At 38.6% G+C, this 25,842-nt stretch overlaps 1 protein-coding gene across 4 annotated transcripts in view; it reads right to left on the bottom strand.

The window, feature by feature from the left end:
- CEP112 (centrosomal protein 112) overlaps positions 1-25,596 on the bottom strand; it is a 267,970-nt gene extending 242,374 nt beyond the window's left edge. Inside the window, exons 1-4 of one of the 4 annotated variants that reach the window (XM_036451304.2) lie at positions 25,484-25,596; positions 19,981-20,094; positions 16,400-16,590; positions 14,298-14,470 (exon numbers count right to left, since the gene is read on the bottom strand). In XM_036451304.2, coding sequence (XP_036307197.1) covers positions 14,298-14,470; positions 16,400-16,590; positions 19,981-20,086 — 470 coding nt within the window. In that variant the 5' untranslated portion in view covers positions 20,087-20,094; positions 25,484-25,596. Of the gene's footprint in view, positions 1-14,297; positions 14,471-16,399; positions 16,591-19,980; positions 20,101-25,470 lie in introns of those variants that run through there. The other 3 variants (XM_045586287.1, XM_045586288.1, XM_045586289.1) reach the window with 3 other exon arrangements.
- Positions 25,597-25,842: the final 246 nt, after the last annotated feature.

Here is a 25,842-nt window from a genome sequence, read left to right on the forward strand (position 1 = left end):
TTCATTCCTCGTAATAGGAAATTGGGTGTAGGAAATACCCATTTTTTTCTTTCATTTTCCTAATGCTAAAATATTTCCACAGGAATTCAGAAACATTCACTCAGCAACTCTGTTGGTTCCAAATACTAGAGGAACAGATATTGGTCTCTATAAAGATAAAGAGATAAGCAACGACACATATAAGATTTAAAAGCTCAAAGAAAGAGCAATCACATGTCTTCCTACAAAAGAAACTTAATGTATTTTTTAAAGGGAGAAATTTATAAAATGTATTTTTAATATGTGCTCTGACTGTGATTCAAGTGAACTTTTCAGCTGCAGAAAGGAAATGAACAATCTGTGATCCTAAAAATGTGCTTACAAATGAAAAACGTGATTATCAAATTTTTAAAACCATAATGGAAGAAGAGGACAGCCAACTAAATATAGCACAAAATAAAATTGGTTAAATCAAATCAGCAAATTAGAAACTCATTCAAACAGTTTTCTAAGAACACAAAGGAAAAAATAAAGGGATGAATATAGTAAATGCAAGAGATAAGGAAGATAGATTCAAAATCTCCAACGTCTAAATAACATGAATTCCAGGAGCAAATAAGACAGAAATTTGGAGAATAAGATAGTGACACTGGCAGGTAAGCCTGCACCAGAGAAGAACCTATGACACCACTGCGAGCAAGAACAAAAACGCAATGCCATGAGAAGAATGGAAACTGAAGGTCTGCCGGGCCCTGGTTCCAGAAACAACCAGAGGCAGCAGGAAGTGTGACTGTAGAGAAGTAGAGGTTCCTCAAAGCAGAGGAATAAAACCAAACTCACCAAGAAACCAGAGGCAGGAATGGAGTTCCTCGCTCTGAGAGGAAGCTGAAAACCAGTGCGGGTGGTCATTTCTGAAAACTATGACTTATAAGAAACTATATGCCCCAGAAAGGCAAAGAACATAAACACAGCCTCAAAAACAAGGAGTCAAACTGGCTTCATGTAAAAGGGACAGAGAATTCAGAATGAAAAAAGGTTTCCAAGTCCCGAAGGACAAATCAAGGAAGAAGCACTAAGTCCTAATCAAGACACAGCTGGCATGGCTCAGTGGTTGAGCATCGTCCTATGAAACAGGAGGTCATGGTTTGATTCCCAGTCAGGGCATATGCCCAGATTGTGGGCTCAATCCCCAGTAAGGAGTATGCAGGAGGCAGCTGATCAATGGTTTTCTCATCATTGATGTTTCTATCTCTCTGTCCTCTCCCTTCCTCTCTGGAATCAATAAAAACATATTGTTAAAGAAACAAAATAATTTTTTTAAAGAAACAGGTGACAGGTAAGATGTCTGGCTAGATTTCAGAATGCTGTAGAACTGTCATTGTGTATGTGTTGAACTTTCAGTTTTCTGAGTGAAGGTCTAGGTCCTCTCTCACCCCTGTTAGCTATGTGGGTGGATGAGGGGGCAGAGTAACTTACTCCTTTAGTTCACAGATGTTTAGATTAGAAAAAGCCACATCAAAGAAGTCTTGGCTATTCCTGGATATGATTTTTATTAAGTTTATTGAGATATCATTTATTTACAATAAAATCTTTACCCATTTAAAATGTATAATTTAATGAGTTTTGGCAAATGTATATACCGGTATAACCATTACAATAAGGAGATTTTTTTTCTATCATACCCCAAAGTCCTCTTGAGCTCCTTTGGAATCAATCTACTCCCTTTTGCAACTATAATTTGTGGAATCTCAAATATATGGAATAAAAAAACTATGTAAATTTTTGTCTGGCTTATGTAACTGAGGAAAATGCTTCTGAGATTCAGCCATGCTGTTACACATATCAAAAGTTTATTTCATTTTATTGCTGTAGTGTTCCAGAATGCGAATGAACCATCACTTGCTTTTTTACTCATGTGCTGAGGGACATTTAGATTGTCTCCAGGTTGGAGCTATCATGAATAAAGCTGCTATGAATATTCAGGCTCAAATATTTATGTGGACATACATTTTCATGTCTCTTGACTAAACACTTAGGAAAAGAATTATGGATCACATGGTAAATTATCTTATACTTTAAAAGAAATTGACAAAGTGGGAATGCTATTTTCTATTCCCATCAACACTATAGACTTCCAATTTCATCATATCATAATTCTATTGGTTTTCTCAGGCTTTATACTTTTAGCCATTTTCACAGATGTGTAATGTATCACATATTTATAATTTGTATTTTCCTAATAAAGAATGATGTTGATCTTTTCATTTGTGTGTATTAGCCATTTATATATTTTCTTCTGTGATGTGTCTGTAAAATCTTTCACACATTGAGTTATCTACCTTTTCTTGAGTTGTGAGTTCTTCACATATTCTAGACCCAAGTGCTTTGTCAGATATATGTACTCAGAATATTTTCTCCCATCTGTGCCTTGCCAGGTAATTTTCCAAATGATCTCTTTTAATTTTGATAGTCCAGCTTATAGTTTTTCCTTCATTTTTTAATATCCTATTTTAGAACTCTTTGCCATGGCTACAAAGATTTTTCTGTTTTCTTCTAGACCTATGGTTCTTAGCATTTTCATTTAGGTCCATAACCCACTTCATTTTCCCCCCATGTGGATATCCAGCTGTTCAAACATAATTTGATGAAAAGGCCTTCCTTCCTTCACTACATTCCGTTGCCATCTTTGTGAAAAGTCAATTATCCCATATACATACACGGATGCCTATTTCTAGAATTTCCATTCTATTTCATGGATCTCTCTATCACTTCACCAACACTGCTATCTTTATTACTGCAACTTTAATTCTACAAATCTGGACTGCTAAGACCTCTTTTTTTTTTTTTTTTATAACTGCTTTGGGTTTTCATGGATAACGTAAATCAGGCTGAGAAATTTCCTTTCTATTCCTAATTTGCTGAGAGTTTCTATCATAAATGGATGTTGCATTTTATTAAATGTTTTCTCTGCATCTACTGAGCTAACCATACGATTTTTCTTATATAATTAGATTTTCAATTGCCAACCAACCTCTTAGTACTGGAATAAGTCCATCTATTCATGTTATAATATGATTTTTATACTTTTTGGATATAGGATGCTAATTACTAATTTTTAAATCTAAGTACATGAGGAAATATTGGTACACAGTTTAATATTCTTGTAATGTCTTTGTCTTCTTCTGGAAACAAACAAAAATACTGACTTAACCAAATGAGTTGGGAAGCATTTCGTCTTTATTTCTTGTACAAAAAAACATGTAGAATAATATAATTTTCTTCTATAAAATCCTGATACAGTTCACCAATAAAGTCATTGAAGTTTGGAGAGTTGTGAGAAGATGGTTAATTACAAACTGAAATTTTTTGGTAGAGATAGGGCACTTACATTTCTAATTTTTCTTGAGTCAGTATTCATTTTTGGGTCTTTCAAGAAATATGTCTATTTCATCAAAGTTTTCACTGGTATAGTTATTTATAATATTTTCTTATAATATTAATGCAGGCAGGATCTGTGTGGAACTTCTTTCATTCTTTCCTGATATTGCTAATTTGTGTTTTCTTTCCCTTATTTATTTCTAGTTGTGGCAAAATACTCCTAACATAAAATGTACCACCTTACTATAATGTACCATTTTTAATATACAGTTCAGTGATCCACATTGTGTGCAACAATCATCACCATCCATCTCCAGAACTTTTCCAGCTCACCAGACTGAAACTCTGTAACCTTTTAAAAATTAAGTCCCCACTTCCCGCTGTCCCCTGGCAACTGCCATTCTACTTTCTATAAACTTGACCATTCTAGGGACCTCATATAAGCGCAATAATATAGTATTTGTCTTTTTGTGACTGGCTCGTTTCCTTTAGCATAATATATTCAAGGTTCATCCATGTTGTAACATATGTCAAAATTTCTTCCCTTTTTAAGGCTCAAAAATAGTCCATTGTATGTAAATACCACATATTGTTTATCCATTCACCTACTGATGGACATTTGGATGATTCTATATTTAGTCTATTGTGAATATGATGTTATGAACACAGTTGTACACATATCTGGTCAAGTCTCTGTTCTCAATTCTTTTGGATAAGTACCCAAAAGTGGAATTTATTGATCATAAGATAATTCTATTTTTTAATTTTTTAGGAACTACCATACTATAATATTTTCCACAGCAGCCATACCATTTTACATTCCCACTAACAATGCATAAGGGTTCTAGTTTCTCCACATCCTTGCCAATATTTATTTGTTTTTTAAATAGTCGCCATCCTAATAGGAAGTATCTCATCATGGTTTTGATTTGCATTTCCAGAATAATTAGTGATGTTTATTTAGCATCTTTTCATATGCCGATTGGCTATTTGAATATCTTCTTTGGAGAAATGTCAATTCAGTCCTTTGCCCATTTTTTCAACTGGGTTGTTTGTTTCCTTACTAGGTTGTAGGATTCTTTACATATTCTAGATATCAACCCTTTTTCAGATATAGAATTTGCAAATATTTTCTCCCATTCCATGGGTTGCCTTTTCATTCTATCAATTGTGTCCTTTGATAAACAAAAGTTTTAAATTTTGATGTAGTCAGGTTATCTATTTTCTCTTTTGTTGTCTGTGCTTTTGGTGTCATAGCCAATTAATCATTGCTAAATGTGTTGTCATAAAGCATTTCTCCATTATTTTCAAGCTTTACACTTAAGATTTGTATATCTCAATGTACACATTATGCATTGATTTTAAGTTTACCACAAAACAAGAATGAATTACTGCTACATTTATTAACTTGGATAAACCTGAAGTAAAGGAGAGAAAGAAGCAAGTGTCAAAATAAGATACAGGGCATGATTCCATTATATAAAGTTAAAAAAATGATTATCATAAAATACAGAACAGTGCAGCCCTTGGGAGAAGGGAAGTGGAGGCAGCAGGAAAAGGACACAGAACGTCTCCTGGAGTACTGTGATGTGCTATTTCTTGGCTTAAACGAAAAGGGATGCTTATAATTGTTCTTTAAACTGTACCTATGCATTTTCATACACACGTTTCAGGTGTGCTCTTCACAGTTGTAAAACACCTCGAGAGTAATACGACTACTGCACCAGAGATAACCAGGAACATTAAAATGAAAACTTTAGATTCATGACTTTGCATTCCACCTAGCAGCAGGTAATACTGTTCTATACCATCTTCAGAACAGTCCTCTATGGCATTGCTAAGTATGAATGAAAAATAAAAATAGCAACAAGTATTATCAAAGCAACAGGAAAGTATCAAATAACACTGAAAATAAGAAAATGAAAGTTACTTCCAATGACCCACAACATATTTATTTTAATTTTTCAAAGGTAACTTTATTTTTTTAAAAACCTAAATTTTAAAAAAAATAAGAAGCTTCACAAAACTAAAAATTGACCAGAAATTCATTAACATTTTAAGACTCCATAGTTTTCCCATTTCCTCCTTTAAAATAACACATTTGATTTAAAAAAATAAAAACACCTTTAAAAGGTCACACATTTAAATCAACATTTATTGATATATCTCTGGTTTAACAGTATAACACTCAGAAAGTACTTTAACTCCCTTAAAATTAAATTTTACAAAATATTTATGAGCTGTCATCCTTTTTTGTTTATTCAAAGGATAATCAAAACTGACCCATATTATAAACTCAAGAAGAAACTTGCTTGTGAAATTTAAAAAAAAAAAAACTATTATAAAACCCCATTCATTCAAAATATTTTTTAAAATATATCTTATTCATTTTTTACAGAGACGAAGAGAGAGGGATAGTTAGAAACATTGATGAGAGAGAATCATGGATCAGCTGCCTCTTGCACACCCTCTACTGGGGATGTGCCCGCAACTAAAGTACATGCCCTTGACTGGAATCGAACCCGGGACCTTTCAGTCCGCAGGCCAACGCTCAATCCACTGAGCCAAATCAGTTTCGGCTCAAAATATTTTTATAAGAAAAAAATGACTAAGTTTGTCAGAAATCCGACTCAGAACTGGGGGGGGGGGGGGAGGAAACAAAACCTAAAAGAAATGTTAAGACCATTACTTTCAAGCCTATTCCATCTCAGTTACAATTTGTTACCACTTGACCTTGCCTTGGTAAATACCTAAGAATGATGTTTAATTAGCATTTAATTTAATGATGTTTAATGTGGAAAATTAATGAGTAGCTAAGTGACTTTATAAGTGTGTGACAGTTATGTTTTATTGATATCCTAAGAAACAGTTTTCATTCCTCATTTATGGACTAGTAGTATTATTTCTAGAGCTCAAGGTTAAATGTCTAACTAACAAGTGTCCATTGTGTCAAAAATATCAAATTCCATAAAGTGTTCTGCCCCCAAAAAAATGAAGATAATTGTATTTTTAAATTAATATAAAATAAATGAGTGATTTTTCTTTTTTTGAAAAGACTTGACAGGGACAGCTGCTCTGAAATCTGAACTGAGCAGAGGAGCAACTAAAAGCTGGTCATGGGCGATCATGATGGAAAAGGGAGACACCATGAACCACAGGTAAGCACAGAATACAGGTCTCCCCTGGGGCAGAGCCAGTGCACCAATACCCGACTCCTAGTCCCTATTCCCATTCCACTCCCCACCTAGCTGGCACCTCTTCCTCTGGTAGGTCAGGTTTTACCGCGGCCCAGCAGAAGACCCAGGCCTAGAACTCCACACCCGGCTAGGGAGCCACCAATCACCTATGGCTGTTCAAATCAGTTAAAATTTAAGGAGGCAGAAGAGCGTAGAGGGGTCAAATATATGGTGATGGAAGGAGGGTTGACTTTGTGTGGTAAACACGCAATGCAGCATACAGATGATCTAACATAGACTTGTTCCCTTGAAGCCTATGTAACCAATATCACGCCAATAAACTTAAAAGAATAAATGAAATTAAGTTCCTCAGCCACACTAGCCACATTTCAGGTGCTCCAGAGTCATATGGGAACAGGGGAGTGTATCGGACTGCACAGCTATAGGACATTTCCACCATCACAGAAAGTTCCATTGGACAGGGCTGCTGTGGAATATTTTTGCCCAAACAACAGGGCTATTCTTAAATAAAATAAACATACTTTTGCAAATAATATTTAAGGGTGTTTAACTATGTGTAATCATAACCATATTTACTTATGCCAGTGGGCATAAAGAATCCCTAGGAAGGAAAGGTATCACTTGGCTCACCCATAAATTCATCCAACAACTTACAAGCAGAAGCTATTTAATAGTGTTAGTGTCATTTACATATAAAAATGGAGTTTAACAAGGTAAAAATGTCATATTATAGTTTTTTGAGTATCTAGACTAAAAATTTAAATCAATATTTTAAAGTGAAAATTTTTTTTCATATAAATCAACATAATCACAAATATATTTCATTATACTTGGGCACCATCTGCTGGCCATGTTATTAAACTGCACAAGAAATCAAATAGTACTAGCTATATGAGGGGACATTTGTAAAGGACACAGTCCCAGCTTTTTGCTACAATGCATCTCCAGAAAACCACATCATAAAGCAGATCATTGTAAAGCAAATCATATTTTCTATTAAGGCCAGGACTATAATTAGCTTCTTCATTTCAAACTAAAATCTGACATTAAATAACCCATGGAACGATCTCATTAAAGCAAGGTGAAAAAATTATACTCCTTTATAATAACTTAAAATAGGATTACTTTCTAAGTCCTTTCCTATAGGTATGAACACATTATTATTTAGAGAACACAAATTAAAATATAAAACTTTAATTTATATAAAGTTAACCTTAATTTAATATGGTAAAAGTGATATGAAATAAATGTTTGCACACTCCTAGAATTTTTAAGCAATGTTGATGGTAGTTCTTATAAAATGGCATCTAAAAAAATCCAAACTAATGCCTTTTTTTCATCAATAAAGTCCTCTATGGTAAGCAGGATTAATGTGTTTCTTCTATTGCAAAGCAGGGCTTAAAGGCCGGAGTTGATTAAACTTTACTCCTCTTCACCGTCTCCTAACTCATTGGTTTTCATCATCATTTCAAGAAAAAATAATGTGGTATTAAATCATTCTTTTACTATGCCACAACCTAACTGTGGTGATAACCTAAGCTACTAGACTATATCATGCTTCATTAAAAAGTCACATAAATCATTGCAAGCCATTAAGAAGAAGCCTCAAAACATTGTTCACAAAATTATAAGACAAGTATACAACGTATTATCTTGTGTTCTGGTCTCTGGGAAAATGCATGAGCTGATGACATGAACTGAAGTCTACTATTACTTAGGCAGCTTCTAATACATGCTGTGGCCAAATGAGGGGAGAGGGAAGGCCATTTACACTATATTCCATCTATCCTGGAAAAAGGGACTTGCTAAGTTATCCAAATAAAGACTCCTTCAAAGTCTCTTTTAAAACACCATTACCATTCTGTACTCTGAGAGTATGCAGGATTCATACTCATAGTCAGAACCTTGTACATAGTCATTAATTAAATTTATTTTTCTCAGGAACACAAAACAATGTTTAGTATCTCAAAATAATTAATGACTAATAGGTTGTAAGATAATACCCTTTGGGAGGATTACATAATTAGAGAATCCAAAGAAAGGTCAAACAACCTAACATGCAAGCCCCTGCGTGAACAAGGAAAATGACAATCCCCACAGCAAAGATGGTGGATGGTGGCAGCAACAGTAACACTGTCCCGGGTATCATGTCAGAGACTCTCTCCATTTTACAAAAGATGAAACTAGGGTTTAAGAAACTAAGTAACTTGCCTGAGGACACATGGTTGCCAAGTGTCAGAAGTGAGATCTGAGCAAAGGCAAGCTGCCTCATTTCAGCTCAGCCTGGAAATAACCAAGAACAAAGGCACAGCCGTCCAGGATTGCTGATGTGGCTCAAGTCGGGGAAAGACATCTGAAGTGAAATTTCCATATTTGCTGCATAAGTACTCACGCCTCCATAGCTCGCTAGAGAGAACACAGGGTCTGGAATCATAAAAGCTTGGGTCCATCACTGGAAAAGTTGCTTGACCTTGCTGAAGCTGCTACCTCGCAAAGAGCAATCATGCCAGCCTCACACAATTGTGGAGAAGACATAGTCAGTTAAGTCACAAAAGACTTCTCGAATAGTATCTAGCACACAGTAGGTGCTCTATCAGTTGTACAACTTGTGCCACTGGTTTCTGTTTGAACGAATTAAGAATACAAGTGGGATACATAAATATTTAAGTTATTTATGGGAAAATTGTCAATCTTTTGTTAAAATCTGTCTATTTCTTATATATAGCAAATGTATTAATGTGCGTCACTACTGTTAGCAATGTGTATACTAAATAAGACGGCATTTTGGAGGGCACAATGACAAGCAATAAAAAGTAAGTATGTGATTATTAGAACTGACATAGACACATGTACAAAAAATGTAACTTTCCTCCCAGGCTAGTCCCATTCCGTAAAGGTAAAACAGTTTTGTAGAATACACCCAGAAATATTCCATGCACATGTACACACATGTATCCACATGTGCTCTTTAAAATACACAGATGCACACACAAATGGAAGCTTCCTATGCTTTCATGTACTTCTTTTGAACTTTATATATCTTAGAGGTCCATCCATACGAGCCCATATGGATTTCTGTTCCCAATGCACAAAATGTTGAGCCTACTAATGATCCCACTATGTTTATTAATGTGTCTAGCTATTGAAATAGCAATCCTTTTCTGTCAATCAATAATGGCCCAAAATACATGCAGAGGCATAATGGTGTATGTAGTAGGATGTTAACATTCTATAAAGATTTCTTTATAACAATAAAGAATTGAAAGCAGCAGACACAGGTTAAATTACAGAAAATCTACACTATGGGCTATTATCTGTAATTTTAAAAAGAGGACAGACTACATGTTACAGTTTTAAGAAAAAAGGTAAGTGATGAAAGAACAAGTCTCAGAACAGAACATATGAGTCAATGGGTAATTCTGTGGTGACATATTGGGGTGTGGGTATGCGTCCCAAATTGTTGACCACTGCTACCTCTCGTGAGGACAGTGGACTAAGGAGGACACGGAGAGGACTTTCTACTCCACACACTTCTACACTGAGGTTTTTATGACAAGCAAGTATTGCATATAGACTGCACACTTTTCTAAAATGAGCATAAAAACTCTACCAGTCATCTTCTGCTACACAGCAGATTGCCACAAACTGAACAGCTTTAAACAATCACACATTTCCCCCGAGTTTCTGTGGCCAGAAGAGCAAGCACAGCCAAGCTGGGTCCTCTGCTTAGGGCCTCTGCAATCAGGATTTGACCAGAGCTGGGTTCTCATCTGGAGACTGGACTAGGGGAGGATCCACTTTCCCGCTCGCCTGGGGGTCAGCAGCCTTCGGTTCCCTTACGGCCAAAGAACTCACCGCAGCTCACTTCTTCAAAGCCAGCTAGGAAAGACAGTGTGACGCCACAGCAAGTCTGCTAGCCAGACAGTCTGCTATATCGTAATGTAAACATGGAAGTGCCATCCCCTCATCATTGCCATATTCTACTAGAAGCCAGTCACAGGTCCTGCCCACACTCAGAAGGAAGGGTATGCACAGAGGCTGTGAACACACAGAGGGGGAATCTTGGGGCACCTGGAAGTCTGCCTGCTACAAAGACAATGAAGGTCTTTACCAGATCTCAATGGCAGGCATTTGGAGGATGACTAATATAGCTCATGGTTGTAGAACTAAATGAGATTAACCAAGCTGTACAGGATGAGATCTACATCTATGGACTCACAGTAACATTGTACATTTTGGAAAACCATGCTCCAAACTCAAATATAACTAAAATATTTCATTGTGAAGATAATAAGAAGATCTTTGATATAGAATAAAATTATAGATCTCATAAAATAGCAATGCAATTTGGAAAGTGATTTTTCTAAAGGAAAACATGACTAATAAACCAAAACTATGAGAAAGGAAAGGAAGCAAAGAATAAAACCAGGATGGACACAGTGAAGTGCTGAAGCTATTGGATGTGCAATGCTAAGTCTACCTCCAGATGATGTATATCTGGTGGAAAAAGAAAGCAGATAATAAGCCTGATGGAATATAACCTCATAACACTTCTAAGCTGTTTATAACCAGGCTAGACACCATCCCACAGGAGGAATAAAGGTAAAGGAGAGGTGCCATCTCCACTGAATAGGGAGCCCTAACAAAGAGGCTTCAAAAGGACCCTGCATCTTTAATAATATAAAAAGGCTAGAACACAAACAGCATAATCTAAAATGCCATTAGAAATACTTCACATACAAAAAGGTCTAAGTAAAGCAGGATTTTATAAAGTGATCAAAAAAGAAACACTAAGGGGGAAAATCTTTTAAGATTAAAGAGGTTTTTCAAAGGACAAGTTGAAGTGGTTGTAAAATTTATGAGGCAGCCTTAAACTTCAGTTCTAAGTAACAATAAATTATTCACTATAAAAATATACATGTGTCAAATATTATAAGCCTCTTAAACTTTTGGAAAACAATTTCTTGCAGAACTGATCAGATGTGTTAGGTCCCTACTAGCAGACACTCTCTCATTAGCCCAGTATGACCACTCAGGGTGCAGAAGCAACTGAAGAAAGGAACTGGGAAGACCACCATTCCACTTCACACCACTTCTGATCCAACTCACACATTATGTATTTGACCTTGAAATCAGTTGTATTGCCTTTAGCTACACTAAATGATAGTTGTAGTTTCTAAATGTCTTCATGCAAATAAAATGTCAAAGATCTGTTCATTAAATTAACATTTTACAGTAAAGCAAATTAAATTAATAGAAAAACATGAGAAGAGATACAGTGTATGGTGTTGTTTTGCAGCCTTAATTGGCAGTGATGTCCTGGCACTTGAGCAGAAAGGAATGTAAGTGTGCCTTTTCCAGCTCCTTCACTGTCTCTCCATTCCTCACGGTGGGAAGGGCATCTCCATATCCTACACCTGTACTTCTCTCAATTTTTTCTGAATTTGGTCTTTCCCTCGACTTTTTCTAAATCTTTTCTAAATCTCTGTGAGCCATTCTCTCTGCCACAATATAACTATCTCAGAGGGGTTTTATTGTACAGATTAAATTAAGATTATGGCCGAAACCGGTTTGGCTCAGTGGTAGAGCATCAGTCTGCGGACTGAAAGGTCTCATGTTCGATTCCGGTCAAGGGCATGTGCATTGGTTGCAGGCACATCCCCGGTGAGGGTGTGCGGGAGGCAGCTGGTCGATGTTTCTCTCATCAATGTTTCTAGCTCTCTCTCTCCCTTCCTCTCTGTAAAAAATCAATAAAATATATTTAAACAAATAAATAAATAAATAAAATAAAGATTATGTAGCAGTGCCTAACATAACCCAACCTTCAAGCATACATGCACTTACCAAATACAAACTCTATGGAGTCCCTAACTGGAAATATAATGCAAACAGGAAAACCACAGTTCTTCCCTAATAAAGTTTACAATCTAGCAAAAGAACAGAAATGGAACCTCTTTAATTGCAATAAATGCAACAAAGAACACAGAGTGCTTTGGCGTAAATAAGAGTCACCTAAACAGACCTGGGAAGTCAGGGAAGGCTTTTATGAAGTTAGGAGATCTGAACAATGACTATGACCAAGGATTGCCTGCTTGTCCCATTAATTACTTTATGTAACTGATAACTAAAGCCTCATACTCAAGTAATTTGCATTAATATGCCATTTTATTATAGCTGAGCAGCAAAGAGAAATAAGCTCTTTGTTAAACTTGGGAAATTTTTAGTATGGTTTCATTTTCCAGAAGAATATTCTCACTGTTTTCTCAAACTCTACCCTCTATTATGAGGAAGAAACTGGAGCTCTGCTCTATTTCCAACCCTGAACCCTACCTACCCTTATACATATCTGTCTTCGCAAACTCCTCCACGATGACTGAGACCCCCTGCACTGAAACTAGCCATGCATGTATCTCTCTTCTGTATCATTCTCACCCAGAGTTCTAAACAAAATGTTTGTAAGAATAAACAGGTAAACACTTCTACAAAGATACAGTCTCTCTCCTCTTCATTTTTTAAAATATATTTTTAATTGTTGATAGTACTAGAGATATCTTCCATCCCCCCTCCCACTTCCTCTCCTCTTCTTAAATCATGTGATCCCCCTCAATTTACCTTTCTTCTTTCTACTTTTGACAGAATATACATGGAGGCAGTGCCTTCAGCACTCCCGATCTGTCTCGTGCTTCACTGGTGTTTGGATGGAACAGCCCCAGGAAGGCCCCTTCTGCAAGCCTCCGGCCACTCTCCTGTGTCTTATCCAGTCACCACCTTCAGAACCACCTCCGGGACCAGCCAACACACCAATTGGTTTTTTGTTTGTTTGTTTGTTTGTTTGTTTTTCCTGCCTTAACTCCTTATTGCCAAAAAACCATGAGCTCCCAAAATCGTCAGAATTATTCCACTCACCAAGGTGCATTCTGCAGCCAACCACCTGGCCAACCTGCATCTGGGCCTCCCACACCTAACTCTCTCGGCTGGGAAGATGTGGCTCTCAAGGGCGTGGGCAACTTCTGTGAGTTGGCAAAGAAGCATAAGGGCACTGAGCATCTTAAAGTTGCAAAACCCAGAGTGAGGCTGCATTCTCTTCCAGGACACGCTGAAGCCGCCCAAGATGACTGGGCAAAACTCAGGACACCATGGAAGCCACCCTGGCCCTGGAGAGGAGCCTGGCCCAAGCCCTTCTGGAGCTGCCTGCCCTGGGTTCTACCTGAGCAGACCCTCAGCTCCATTCCGGAGGTGAGGAGGTAGACTCATCAAGAAGATGGGCAACACCTGCCTCACCTTGCAGGCGGCCGGCCCCAGGCTGGGCTGAGCCAGTATCTCTCTCAAAGGCTCCCTGTCAAGCACGACCAGGAGCCTTTGGAGCCCAGAGGCCTTGGGGGTTCCTCCACATCCCCCTGGCGCCTGGCTTTTACCTGAGCCTCACCCCGAAACTACTGGCCATTCTTTTAACTACCCTGAGGCCCTCACCCAGGCACCTGACCAAAACATGGCTAGAACTATAACATAAGTTTTGAATACAGAATAAATGAAAAAGCAAACTGTCATTTGGTTTTCAATATTCCTTCAAATATTCCTTCAAAGACCTAAACTTAAACAAAAATATAAAGTAAATCAACTACTTTTCATAAAACACACACACACACACACACACACACACACACGAAAAATGAAATGTATGAACCAGTACTGATGACAGGCTAAATGATGAAACACATTCGAAATCCCATTTTCATAGCATACCTGTGGCCATCAGTTGGCGACTGCACCAAAGTATAACTGTCTCCAGAAGAAAGCTTCCATGATTCATTTAATTTGTGTTCGCTCATTCCCAGCTCACCTGCTACCCAATCCGGTAATCCTTCTGGGCTTGAACCTTTGGCTTGTGCTGGATTTGGTTCATCAAAATAGATGGACTGATTTTTAAAAATTAGAAAAATTATTCTTTCAAAATGTACTATAATAAAATAATTAGTTAAGATTTCAAGATTGATAACCATTCAAATATTCAACTACCAAAAATATATAAAAATGCATCATTCAATGCACATTATTAAATTAATTATTTAATATTAAATATCAAGTAATTTAATATTAAATAATTAATATACATAAAATGGATAGCACATTTTAGTTGTGCTCTGCTGTATAAAAAATCTGATTAATTTATAACAATACATAGCAAATAAATCTGATAATAATTATTGTATTACAAAAGGAATATTCGCTTTATGTAAACATAAATGAAACTTTTTTTTAATCATATGCTCTCATACTTCTTTCTGTGATCGTTAACTTCTCTGCAGCAAAAATCAGAAACCACAATAAGTAAAAATCAAGAATCCCTTCATAAGGTGAGAACAACAGAGCTGAAGACCTGGGATTTAGTTCTGGCCATGCCACAAATGAGCTGGAAAACCCAAGGCAGTCTCTAGGCCTTCTATCATTCTTTGTAAAATAAGGCAATTTCCTTTGGTTTTATGAAATTGAGTGTGAATGGGAAAACATAATACAATATACTCATATCTTAACATCTAAATTTGTTCCAGGAAATATTCTACATTGTCAGTAAGAATATTAGCTCATTTATTTCTCTTTAAGTGAGCCAGTCTTCGTGGTACATTCTGAAGAAACTGCTGCATTAACTGGGTACTTTTGTAACAATTCTCCCAATCCTACACAGAGGTCCTCTGGGGGGCTGCTCTCTAGGGAGGGATGAAACATGACCCTCCGTCCTCAATCAGACATGCATAGCAATTTCTTTTTAAGTGAGATAGTCACTTCAATGTTTAATCAAATATTCAGTCAAGTAACTATGTCCCAAAGACTAATGATTTTAAACAAAATGTTTGTTTCTCATGTGATTGGGAATAGCATTAAAACTTTTGGCATTCTCCCATGGATAGCATATTCTGGTCTAATTGTGCAACATGCCTCTTGAATGAATTTTTGGTGTAAATTAACTGTTAAAATAAAATATGAAAATATCATTTTAAAAAATCTTAAAATATCCTAACAGCAACTACAAATCCCTAGAACTCCAGCCAGATTTCTCAAGTATTCAAACGCCATACAAACCAAGACACTGACAATTCATCAACCAAATGTAACTGTAACTGCCTTTTCACAAACCTGATTGTGATAATGAAATTAAATGAAGTGCAGGAAATCACTTCTAAACTCCAACTTACTGTTGTCACTCTATTAAAGTAGAAAGAAACTTTAGAAGTCATTCAATCTGACCTCTCATAAATTTTTAAACATGAAAGAGTTTAATAAGTAAAACTTACTGACATACATAAAATATTATTATTATAAACAGTGGAAAAGTAAGGCTCAAGTTTAAAACCACACTTTAACATTTTTAGAAATATTGTAGAATATTATAGAATGACTAAATCAGTAAGTATAAGCCGCTTATAGGCCAACTTCTGGTTTCTACTCAAGGTAGAAAAACTTGAATCAGTAATTAAAAAAAAAACAAAAAACCAACCATTAGTTTTAACTAACATATTACTTAGAAATTGTTCCTTACTATCGATAATATGACCATTCCCAAAGGGTATGATAAATTGGCAGTTTCTTAAAAATATATATTTTATTGATTTCAGAGAGGGAGAAAAAGATAGAATCATCAATGATGAGAGAGAATCTTTGATCCTCTGCTTCCTACACCTCCCACACTGGGGACCAAGCCCATAACCCAGTTATGCGCCCTGACGGGAAATTGAATTGCAACCTCTCGGTTCATAGGTCAATGCTCAACCACTGGACCATGCCAGCTAGTCTAAATGGGCAGTTTTTAAAAAACTAAACTAATACACCTTTTGATCAACAACACCTACCATGTATGAAGGTAAAGTTTTTAGTGTCCCGGGCTCAGGTCGGTGTATAAAAGGGCCTTCAATCACTCCTCGCTTCAGCATATGCAGTAACAGTTTGGCATACAGGTTCCGATTCTTCCTGCCCATTACTCCTGCCCCTGTTCCTGAAGGTTCACACAGCTTCCTAATCCAAAGTGCACACCTCTGGCGCTCTAGAAATACATAGGCACTATTAGAGACAGTAAACAAACACTAAATGAAAGACCTGCCTAAATCTGCTCTTGCCTAGAGCAGGGCCCAGCAAACACACTGTAAAGGGACATACAGTCAACAGTGAGGCCCTGCAGGCCTGTGACCTCCGGCACGGCTGCTCCGCTCTGCCATTGGAGCATGAAATCAGCCATACCCCACATGTAACCGAACAGGCATGGCTGTTTGCTCATAAAACTTTACCAAAAAGGCAGCAGGCCGGATCTGCTCCAGAGGCTACAATTTGCCAACTCTTGGTCTAGAGCACATGTGTCAAACACAAGGCCCGCGGGCCAAATCCGTCCCGCCAGGCCTTGCAATGTGGCCCGCATTGCGCTGTCATCACTGCACTCCGCTGCGTTTCCATCACAATGACAGTTTATGACTGTTCAGTAAACCATTTGGCCCGCGATTTAGGCTTGATTTTAGATTTTGGCCCCTTCTCTGATTGAGTTCGACACCCCTAGTCTAGAGCTTACCAGTTCATTAGTAATCAGGCAAGACATAAGCAAAAAAATATTTTCTCAAAAATAAAATCTCTGATTACTCGCCATTTACAAAAAAAGCAGAGAGATTAAAAGTTTGCTGTAAAAACATCTCTAAAATAATTGTAGTTGTGTTTTGAAATTTCTTTCTATAATTCTCATTATTCAAACCAAGAGAGAGATAAAATGCAGTCTTATTTATTTAAGCATTTTAAACTTAATCTAAAATTAAATCTCAAATGTTTTATTTATGAAAGCTGATCATTTTCAGGGATTTATAGTTGATTTATTTAGGGTTTTCTTTTAACCTCTCTAGAAATAATTGAAGGCTATTTACATGTAATTTTGTAAAATAATTATCCTTTTAGAAACTGCCTTAAAAATATAGCACCGTTTAATCCACATATAATGACCTATTGACTATCTTATATTACCACGACACTGAATCGTTTTTAGGTCTCATGAAAACTATTTTAACACTAATCTTTTATCAGTCTAACTCAATTTGAGGATTATATACCTAACACAAATCATAAGCCTGCTTTAATCTCTTAGCTTCTAAAGGTCGTGTTCATTTATTGTTTTACCTACAGAAATCGCCGGGGCCGGATTTACTACTTTGCTCAGACCAGATTTGTCACTGCAGGTATGAGAGCTAGCCTCTAAAGAACTTTTGTATTTTTAGCTTTGAAATTACGTAATCACAAAGCAAACTTCATGAAATATTGAGCATACTTTATGCAAAAAAAAAAAATGCAAAAGTGAAACTGATAAACTTAAATAATCATTTTTCAAACTATTATATATATTTTCTATATGCCCAGCAGCAAACTGAAATCTATATAATTTTGGAATGGCTAGAATTCAGTACAACTTGATTAATACAAAAGAGTTCATTCCTCTACTTAAAATATTGGGGGGGAAAACATTTTTCAAAGTAGATTTTAGCTACAAGAAGATGTAAGTTATTTAGATTCTTGATTGGTATGTGATTTTCAAGCATTCATTAAGAATTAACTAAATAAAAGAAGGAAAGGGATATACCAATACTGACAATACATCATGAACCAAAGATTACAATCCAATCAATTCTTGAACCTAAAATCCATTTTTAAAAGAAGATAAATATGACAATAGTTTGATTTGAAATATATTTATAATGGGAGATTTTAATTTTAAAAATTTTCTAATCAGCAGATCTAAGACAAAAAAGAAAAAAAGTACTGAATATCAAAAGATAACAGTATAGAAACATTATTAAATACTAACTCAAAAAATCATGAATGAGCTGTGAAATATGAAATAACCATTTTGAAGAACAGCAGAGGAAGAAAGGAGAGGTTATGAAGGGTAAGTGGAAAGAGGAAGAAGCTAGGAGGGAAGCCCATGCCAAAACATCATGAACTAGGAAAAGTCACAGGCCTGGCCCTGGTGGCTCTTGTGGGTTCAATTCTCGGTCAGGGTGCATGTGGGGGGCAAGTGATATTTCTCTCTCTCTCTCTCACTCTCTCTCTCGCTCTCGCTCTCGCTCTCTTGCTCTCTTTTCCTCTTAATCTCTCTTTCTCTCTCCCTAAAAATAAATCAGTAAAAACATATCCTTCGGTGAGAATTTTTCAAAAAGTGGCAGGGCCTAGAACAATGGATGACCACAAAATGCATAACTTGCCCACTACTCTCCCTTCTCCTAGTGCAGCTCCTTGCAATAAATATCTAATACTGACTTGGTTTCTCATTTTGAATATAGAGCTCCTTCAGACACCGTAGGGAAATAGGAAATTTGGACGGAGTAAAAGCCAGTTTCTTGGCCCCATTCCAAATGATCCACTCAAAAGCTGCCAATTAGATTTATCTTTACAGCCAATCTTATGCCCAGTATAACTCAGAGAATCTTCCTGGTTCCCCCCCCCCCCCCCACCCCAAACTCTTTCCAATTGCTTTGCATACCTTAAATTACTTGAAAATTCTTTGATTTGAAACAAAGACTCTCATTCTATAATCCTACATAATAAAAGCCTAATATGCTATGTATCTGGTTGACTGGTCAGCCATTCAACCAATCAAAGCATAATATGCTAATTATATGCTAAGGTCGCTCAACCACTAGCTATGAAATGCACTGACCACTTGGGGGCAGACACTCCAACCAGTAGGTTAGCTAGCTTCTGGGATCCAGCTGATCAGGACTGAGCCAGATGGACTGGACACAACCTGGAGCCCTCCCAGGACCCCTCCTAAATGGCCAACATCCCATATCCCTCCCCAGCCTTGATCATGCACCAGTGGGGTCCCTCAGCCTGGCCCCTTTCACAATCTGGGACCCCTTGGGGGATGTCAGAGAGCTGATTTCAGCCCAATCCTGCAGGCCAGGCTGAGGGACCCCACTGGTGCATGAATTTGTGCACTGGTCTCTAGTTAAAGATAACAGGCCAGAAACTGGAGACAAAATAACACAAAAACTCATTCACATGTCATTTTATTCATTTAACCAAAGCATACCAGACCAATAAATTATTTTCCACTTTTACAAAGGGTCAGAGAGCAGGTGGATTGTGGGCTCCTGAAAGAGGAAACATTCCAATGATGAAAGAAAAAAAGATGCAGGAAGAAACAGTTGTAGCAAACTTTAAAGATCCCTGTGCTTTAAGCTCATGACAATATAAGAAGGGGTATCCATGGTTTAGTAAGACATTATCGCTAAATTTCCATTTACCCTTCAACAGCTCAAAGTAAACAATCCCATATCAGCTTATGATAAAAACTGGTGTGAAAAGAATTCAGTTTTATTTCCATTTTGATGGTTCATTGGTTTGATGAAATAATATAAGAAAAAATTAACCTTAAGTATCTAATTTTTAAACATAATCTTACCTGGCCTATGGGGTAATTTTAGGACGAAAGGCTTCATATCTACGACAAAGTGATCAAATTCCGCATCTAGCTTCTCCCATTGTTCTTCTTCACTTTCCATTTCCATAGTTCAGTCTGTAAAAGATTTAAAATGAAAATATTGAGGATCTGTATGCTGAAAACTGCAAAAATGATGAAAGAGGTCAAAGAAAACTCATTAGCATTATAAATACCAATTGTCCCCAAATTGATCTATAGATTTCATGCAATTCCAAACAAAATCTCAACAGTATTATTTTGTATATATAACAAGCTGATTCTAAAACTTAATTTTAGAAATTAAAGATGCTAGAATTCTGAAAAAGAAAAACAAAGTTGGAGGATTCACATAACCCAATTTTAAGAGGTACAGTAGTCAAAACAATGTAGTATCGGTGAAAGGAAAGACACATTGGTCATGGAACAGACTAGAGTCCAGAAATTGACCAGTATAAATATGGCCAACTGACTTTCAACAAAGGTAAAATTCATGAAGAAATTATAGTTTTTATAATAAAGTATGTTGTACACCCATATGCAAATATATATATATATATATATCAACCTACACCTGATAGTATGTAAAAAAATTAATTCAAAATAAATCACAGACCTAAATGTAAAATGTAAAATTATAAAACTCTTAGAAGAAAATATAGAAAACAATTTCATGACCCTGAAAAAGGCAAAGATTTCTTAGATACAACATAAAAAGCACTACCCATGTAAGAAAAAATAGATAAATTGGACTTCAGCAAAACAAAAAACTTTTGCTCTGCAAAGGACTCTGTTAAAGGTCTGAAAAGAAAAGCCACAGCCGAAACCGGTTTGGCTCAGTGGATAGAGCGTCAGCCTGCGGACTGAAAAGTCCTGGGTTCGATTATGGTCAAGGGCATGTACCTTGGTTGCAGGCTCATCCCCGGTAGGGGGTGTGCAGGAAGCAGCTGATTGATGTTTCTCTCACATCGATGTTTCTAACTCTATCCCTCTCTCTTCCTCTCTGTAAAAATAATCAATAAAATATATGTTTTTAAAAAGTAAACCATCTTAAAAAAAAAAAAAAAAAAAGAAAGAAAAAGAAAAGCCACAGACTCAAAGAAAAGATAAGTGAATATATTTTCTCACAAAGGACTTACTTTAAGAATATATAAAGAACTCTCAAAACTATAAAACAAACAACCCAGTAAAAATAACCAGCAGAAAAACTACTCTCTTTACCAAAGATATACAGATGACAAGTAAGCACATGAAAAGATGCTCAACATTTTCAGTTTCCAGGGAAATGCAAATTAAAACCATAATGAGATATCACTACACTCCCAGTAGGACAGCTAAAATAACAAATGCAAACAACAGCACATGCTGGTAAGAACACTGAACAGGACCTCTCGTGCACTGCTGGTAGGAATGCAAAATGGTGCAACCACTCTGGAAAACAGGTTAGCAGCTGCTTACACAGTTAAACATACATTTACCATGTCTCAGAAATCCCACTCTTCAGTATTTACCCAAGTGAAACAAAATCTTTATTTACACAGAAACCTGAATGTAATGTAATACCAGCTTTTTCCTTCTCTAATCAGCAAACACTAGGAACAACCTGAAGATCCCTCACCTGGGGAATGGATAAACAAATTATGGCAAAAACACAAAGTGAAACTGTACTCAGCAACAGAAAAAAAATGAGCTGCTGATCACATGACAACATAAAAAAAAACTTTGAACATATTATGCTGAGTGAAAGAAGCCATTCCTAAAAAACTACCCACTGTTTAACCCATCTCATGACATTTTAGAAAAGACAAAAATGTTAAGCATAGAAAACAGATCAGTGGTGCACAGGGCTGAGCGGTGGGGGAGACGTGGGCGCGAAGAGGCGGCACAGGGCAAGTATGTAGGTGTTGGAATTGGTCAGCATCCTGTCTGGAGGAGGCTGCAACACCCTGCTTTATGCATGTGTAAAAACTCATGGAACTGTATCCCCCAAAAAAGTGATTTTATCTATGAACATTTAAATTTTATAACTCCCCTCAAAAAACTTAAAATATAGCTCCTTGTATTTCTTCCTAATTAGCATGAAAACATTGACAATAAATGGGTGAATCCCAAAACCCAGAAACGTAGATTTTGATCAAGTTTCTTAAGTTAAAAATATATCCACACTCAATATCTTCCCTTATGTAATGAAATGTCTTGGTAGAGATTCGAACTACCCCTACATTATGTAAGGTCTCCCAAGTTTCATTGATTCAATTTACAAATTACACATTTAGAATACAGCTCTGTTCTGCCTCAGGCATTCTTACTCCACAGATGGCCCTCCCACTGCTAAAGCAGCTTCTGATATTGACCATGGATATTCATCTTATTATCAACAGCCTCTTCATCGAAAGTTCTCGCTACCTTGTCTCTGTAAGGAAGCTTTCACTGCCTGGCCTGGCTTCCCTCTGTCTAGACATGAACCAAGGTTTCCAATCCTCTGCCAAGTACATGCATATGACCCTGGAATCTTAAACTCTCTCCCTCAGCCTTGCCCAGGAAGGAAAAGTTTCTGAGATGCATATTGCTCTTCAATCACAACCGGAAAGTCCCCTCTTAGGAGGTTCCCACCATCTGACTACACCTTACTCTCCATTCTCATCACCGTCACCTCCCTGACCCTTCTACTATCTCATCACAGCCTCTTATTCTCATAAACTGTCTCCCTACTCCACTCCATCTTCTTTTTCCTAAACTCAGCAAGACATCCATCCCTTGACACCCTCCTTCATTCCCTAACTGAGGGCTTGTGGGAGAAGGATGGCTTCTAATCTTACCTCGATCCACAGTCTTTTACTACCTCCTACTCCACAAAGCAGCTTTTACCAGACATCTTAAGGCCCCTTAAATAAAGTGCTCACTCTCAATTTTAAAAAATCTAAACTCCTGCTTCATGGAAAAAGTAATTGTCAAATTGTTACACCACAAAATATGCTATTCCCTCCACCTCTCAACTGACCTCTTAGAGAAAAGAAGCATGAACTTGTCTCTCTAATGCCAACAACACCTTTATCGCATATTTAACGTTAGAGGAAACTAAAATTCAAAGCTAAAAGACTCACCCAAAGCCATGAATTATGCCCAAAGCTCAGGTTAAATATCTGAAATCCTTTTCAGATTCATTGTATCTGACCACTTGGCCACTTACCTATAAGTTAGCACTATCGCCAACTAATAACAAAATCTTAAAAATTAGAAAGACAATCAGAATTGCTATAATAACATACAATACTGGATATACATTTTTTAAAATATATAGTACATTTTATTGTTTGTTTTACGGAGAAGAAGGGAGAGGAAGAGAGTTAGAAACATCCATGAGAGAAAAACATCAATCAGCTGCCAGCTGCCTCTTACACACACACACACACACACACACACACACACACACACTGGAGATGTACCCACAACCAAGATACATGCCCTTGACTGGAACAAACCTGGGACCCTTGAGCCTGCAGGCTGATGCTCTATCCACTGAGCCAAACCGGTCAGGGCTAGATATACATTTTTTAAAAACCAGAGTAAAGAGTCAATGTAATATTTGTTAAAAGGTAAAAATCTGCATCTCCTTATCCCTTTTTAATATTATATATATATTATTAATTTCAGAGAGGAAGGAAGACGAAAGGAGAGACAGAAACATCACTGATCAGCTGCTCCTGCACGCCCCATATCAGGGATGGAGCCCATAACCTGGGCATGTGCCCTGACCAGGAATCAAACCATGACCTTCTGTTTCATAGATTAATGCTCAACCACTGAGCTTCATTATCCCTTTTTTATTCCCCAACAAAATAATGAAATGCAAAGAGCAAAACCAAAAAAAATTTAATTTACAATTTCAAACCTTCAAGGAATTCTAGCTACACAAATTACATCTTATAAATAAATTATATCTACTTAGTTCCAGCTAATCAAACCGTTTTATGGCTATTTATTAGAATTGCAGATTTAAATTATTAGAATTGAAAAAAAAAAAAAAAGTAAGTAAAGCTATATCACTGATTTAGGCTTAGAGTATGCCTACCAGTCACATAAATTACTTCAAAAGCAAACAAGTAAATCGAGCGACTCCTGCTCATAGCGATAATCTTATACGCGGATCATGTTTTACATTTAACTCACTGGTATTGTCTTTTTTTAAACCTGAGTGTATGTGGGCAGCTACAAAAGGGGCTAAGACCTTCTCAAGGTGCTTGGCTGCCACAAGAGTCAGCAAAGCTTGCGACAGTCACAAATACCGAAAGCCCTTGGGGGATAAAGCGGCCACAACTGCTACACAAAGAGTACGTACACCTCAGCATACCCTGCCCCTCGCCAAGCACAATAAGCATATTCTTGCAAGTGGCATGCAATCAATTTTGTCCAATCAAACTCTATCTCAAATATAGGGTGGGTCATTAAAGAAAACCTGAAGTGTGCATTTCGGTGCATCGTGTCTTCCAGGTGCGTGTTTCCCTGGCTTACACACCTGGGTGTGTGGACAGTGGCCAGAGCCTGGGCTGAGCGTGCCCCGATGGTGCCAGGAGCATGGTGTGTGCTTTGCAAAGGTGTCGCAGTCAGGGCCCGAGGAGACAGGCACTAGCTCGTGGCCATTACACAGAGGAGGGAAACTGAGGGTCTGCGGGGTTCAGTAACGGACCGGGGGGCCCACGGAACGTGCCCGCTGGGCCTGACCCCTGCGCCGAGACCCCGCTGCACCCTTAGGAAAGGGCGCCTTCCTCTCCTGTGCCTTTTCTATTTCACTTGGACTCATCTTTCAATCTTCGGGACAAACCAGACATGTGGCCGCACAGTGACCGGAATGAGAACTGTTCGTCTTTACTTAGGTTCTTCTCTTCAACACTTAAACACCAGACATCAGCGCAGACACACCCCGCAGCTCCCGGCACCTGCTGCTGCGGGACGGGGCGCCCCTCCCCGGGGACTGCGGGGCGAACGGTTCCCACAAAGGGACCCGCACACCGGCGCGGCCCCGGACCCGGGGCGCGGGTCCCGTCGTGGGAGGAAAGTGACAAGTGCGGGGGCCGCGCCCGCGGGTCCCTTCCGGGCCAGAGGGCGGCGGGGCCCGCGAGGCGGAGGCCGAGGCCGCTCCCCCGGAGCGCGGGTCCCTCACACGGATTTCCTCTCCGGAGCCGCCAGCCCTGCGGCCCGGCTCCGGGACCTCGTCACGGCGGCCACCGCTTGTCCAACTTGACGCGGAACTTTCCCATCGCGGGCCCGGCCGGGACCGCCCGCGGCAAGGGAGACCCCCGAGCCCCCCGAACGCCGCGCGCGCCCCTCGGGCCTCCAGAACCCGCCCGGGGCCCGCGGGGCGGCGCCCCACCCCGCACCAGCCCGCACGGGCGGGGCGACCGCCACCCCAGGCAAAATTCCACCCCAGAACCCGAGGACAGGGGCTGAGGAGGGGGAAATGGGGAAAACAAGAACCTGGCGCCCCTACGTGCAAGCTTCCCGATGGGCCACTGCCTCCGCCGCCGCCAAACGGTTTCAAATCCTTGCGGGCCGCCACAGTCTCCGCCGCCCTGCAGGCCGGGGCGGGGATTTCCGCGCTCGCATTCCCCGCCCCCTCGCCCACCCCTTCAGCCGCTGCCGGCGGCGCGCCGTTGCCATGGCGACGCGGGGACCCACGACAGCCACCGTCCAGCGGTGCGGAGGCAGGGACTTCCGCGCTCGGGTTCCCAGACCCCGGCGTTGCCAAGGGACACGGCGCCGTTGCCGTGGCAACGGTCGGGTCCCTGGCGCGCAGGTTCCAGCTCGGGTTTCTGCCCTGGTGGCTTCTAGCCTAGAAGCGGGCCGGGA

This window comes from Pipistrellus kuhlii, unplaced genomic scaffold (genome assembly GCF_014108245.1).
Source record: "Pipistrellus kuhlii isolate mPipKuh1 unplaced genomic scaffold, mPipKuh1.p scaffold_m20_p_22, whole genome shotgun sequence".
In the NCBI taxonomy this organism is placed as follows: domain Eukaryota; kingdom Metazoa; phylum Chordata; class Mammalia; order Chiroptera; family Vespertilionidae; genus Pipistrellus; species Pipistrellus kuhlii.